General features: G+C 32.1%; 1 protein-coding gene across 1 annotated transcript in view; it reads left to right on the top strand.

Moving 5' to 3' along the window:
* Positions 1–1319, top strand: part of LOC108578264 — a 3787-nt gene that overhangs the window by 974 nt on the left and 1494 nt on the right. Inside the window, exon 2 of the mRNA XM_017941557.1 lies at positions 632–1283. Within this exon, the coding sequence (XP_017797046.1) occupies positions 632–1283 (652 nt within the window). The remainder of the gene's footprint in view (positions 1–631; positions 1284–1319) is intronic.

Below are 1319 nucleotides of genomic sequence, written 5' to 3'. Positions count from 1 at the left end.
TCAAGTGATTTGGCTCACCCTCTAGCGATATTTTAGTTTTTGTATGCTCAACCAGTCTTTTGGTTGGGCATTTTTTTTATGGAAATTAGACTAGTCTGTCTATCCAGAAATGAACTCATCAAAGCTGTTAACAACAGATAAAACTAAATCAATGAATTAATATCTGTTAAAACGCGCTCATTTGCGTTCTAAGCAATGAAAAATAGATATGACTACGTTTACCTACCAATATGACTACGTTTACCTACCAATATGACTACGTTTACCTACCAATATGACTACGTTTACCTACCAATATGACTACGTTTACCTACCAATATGACTACGTTTACCTACCAATATGACTACGTTTACCTACCAATATGACTACGTTTACCTACCAATATGACTACGTTTACCTACCAATATGACTACGTTTACCTACCAATATGACTACGTTTACCTACCAATATGACTACGTTTACCTACCAATATGACTACGTTTACCTACCAATATGACTACGTTTACCTACCAATATGACTACGTTTACCTACCAATATGACTACGTTTACCTACCAATATGACTACGTTTACCTTGCATTAGTCTACAATATATTTTATATAGATTAATATTCATAAAAAATAATGTAGATTAATAATATGCAAGATATCATTGTTAAAGACAATGCTCTAATTAATGCAAGCTATAATTTAGATTTAGTTGAACAACGTCTAATTTTATTAGCTATTGTTGAAGCCAGAGAAAGTGGTAAAGGAATTACTGCTAATGACCCTCTAGAAGTACATGCTGAGAGTTATATTAATCAATTTAATGTAGCAAGGCAGACTGCTTATCAAGCACTTAAAGATGCTTGTAAAGATTTATTTGCAAGACAGTTCAGCTATCAAGAAATAAATAAAAGAGGAAAAGTTGAGCATGTTTTAAGTCGTTGGGTTAGTGAGATTAGATATATTGATGATGAAGCAACTGTAAAACTGATATTTTCTCCTTCTATTGTTCCTTTAATTACAAGGTTAGAAGAGCAATTTACTAAGTATGAATTACAACAAATTAGTAAATTAACAAGTGCATATGCTGTCAGGTTATATGAGTTATTAATTGCATGGCGTAGCTCTGGACAGACACCAATTATTGAACTGGCCGATTTTAGAAAAAAAATTGGTGTGCTTGATGATGAATATGTTCGTATGGGGAATTTTAAGGATCGTGTTCTTAACTTAGCTATTTCTCAAATTAACTTACATACTGATATAAAAGTTAAGTGTGAACAGCATAAAAAGGGTAGAAATATTTCAGGCTTTTCTTTTAATTTTAGAA

This window comes from Habropoda laboriosa, unplaced genomic scaffold (assembly GCF_001263275.1).
Source record: "Habropoda laboriosa isolate 0110345459 unplaced genomic scaffold, ASM126327v1 scaffold5320, whole genome shotgun sequence".
NCBI classification, from domain to species: domain Eukaryota; kingdom Metazoa; phylum Arthropoda; class Insecta; order Hymenoptera; family Apidae; genus Habropoda; species Habropoda laboriosa.
The sequence above is the reverse complement of the archived record's forward strand: the minus strand, read 5'-3'. Positions and strand labels throughout refer to the sequence as shown.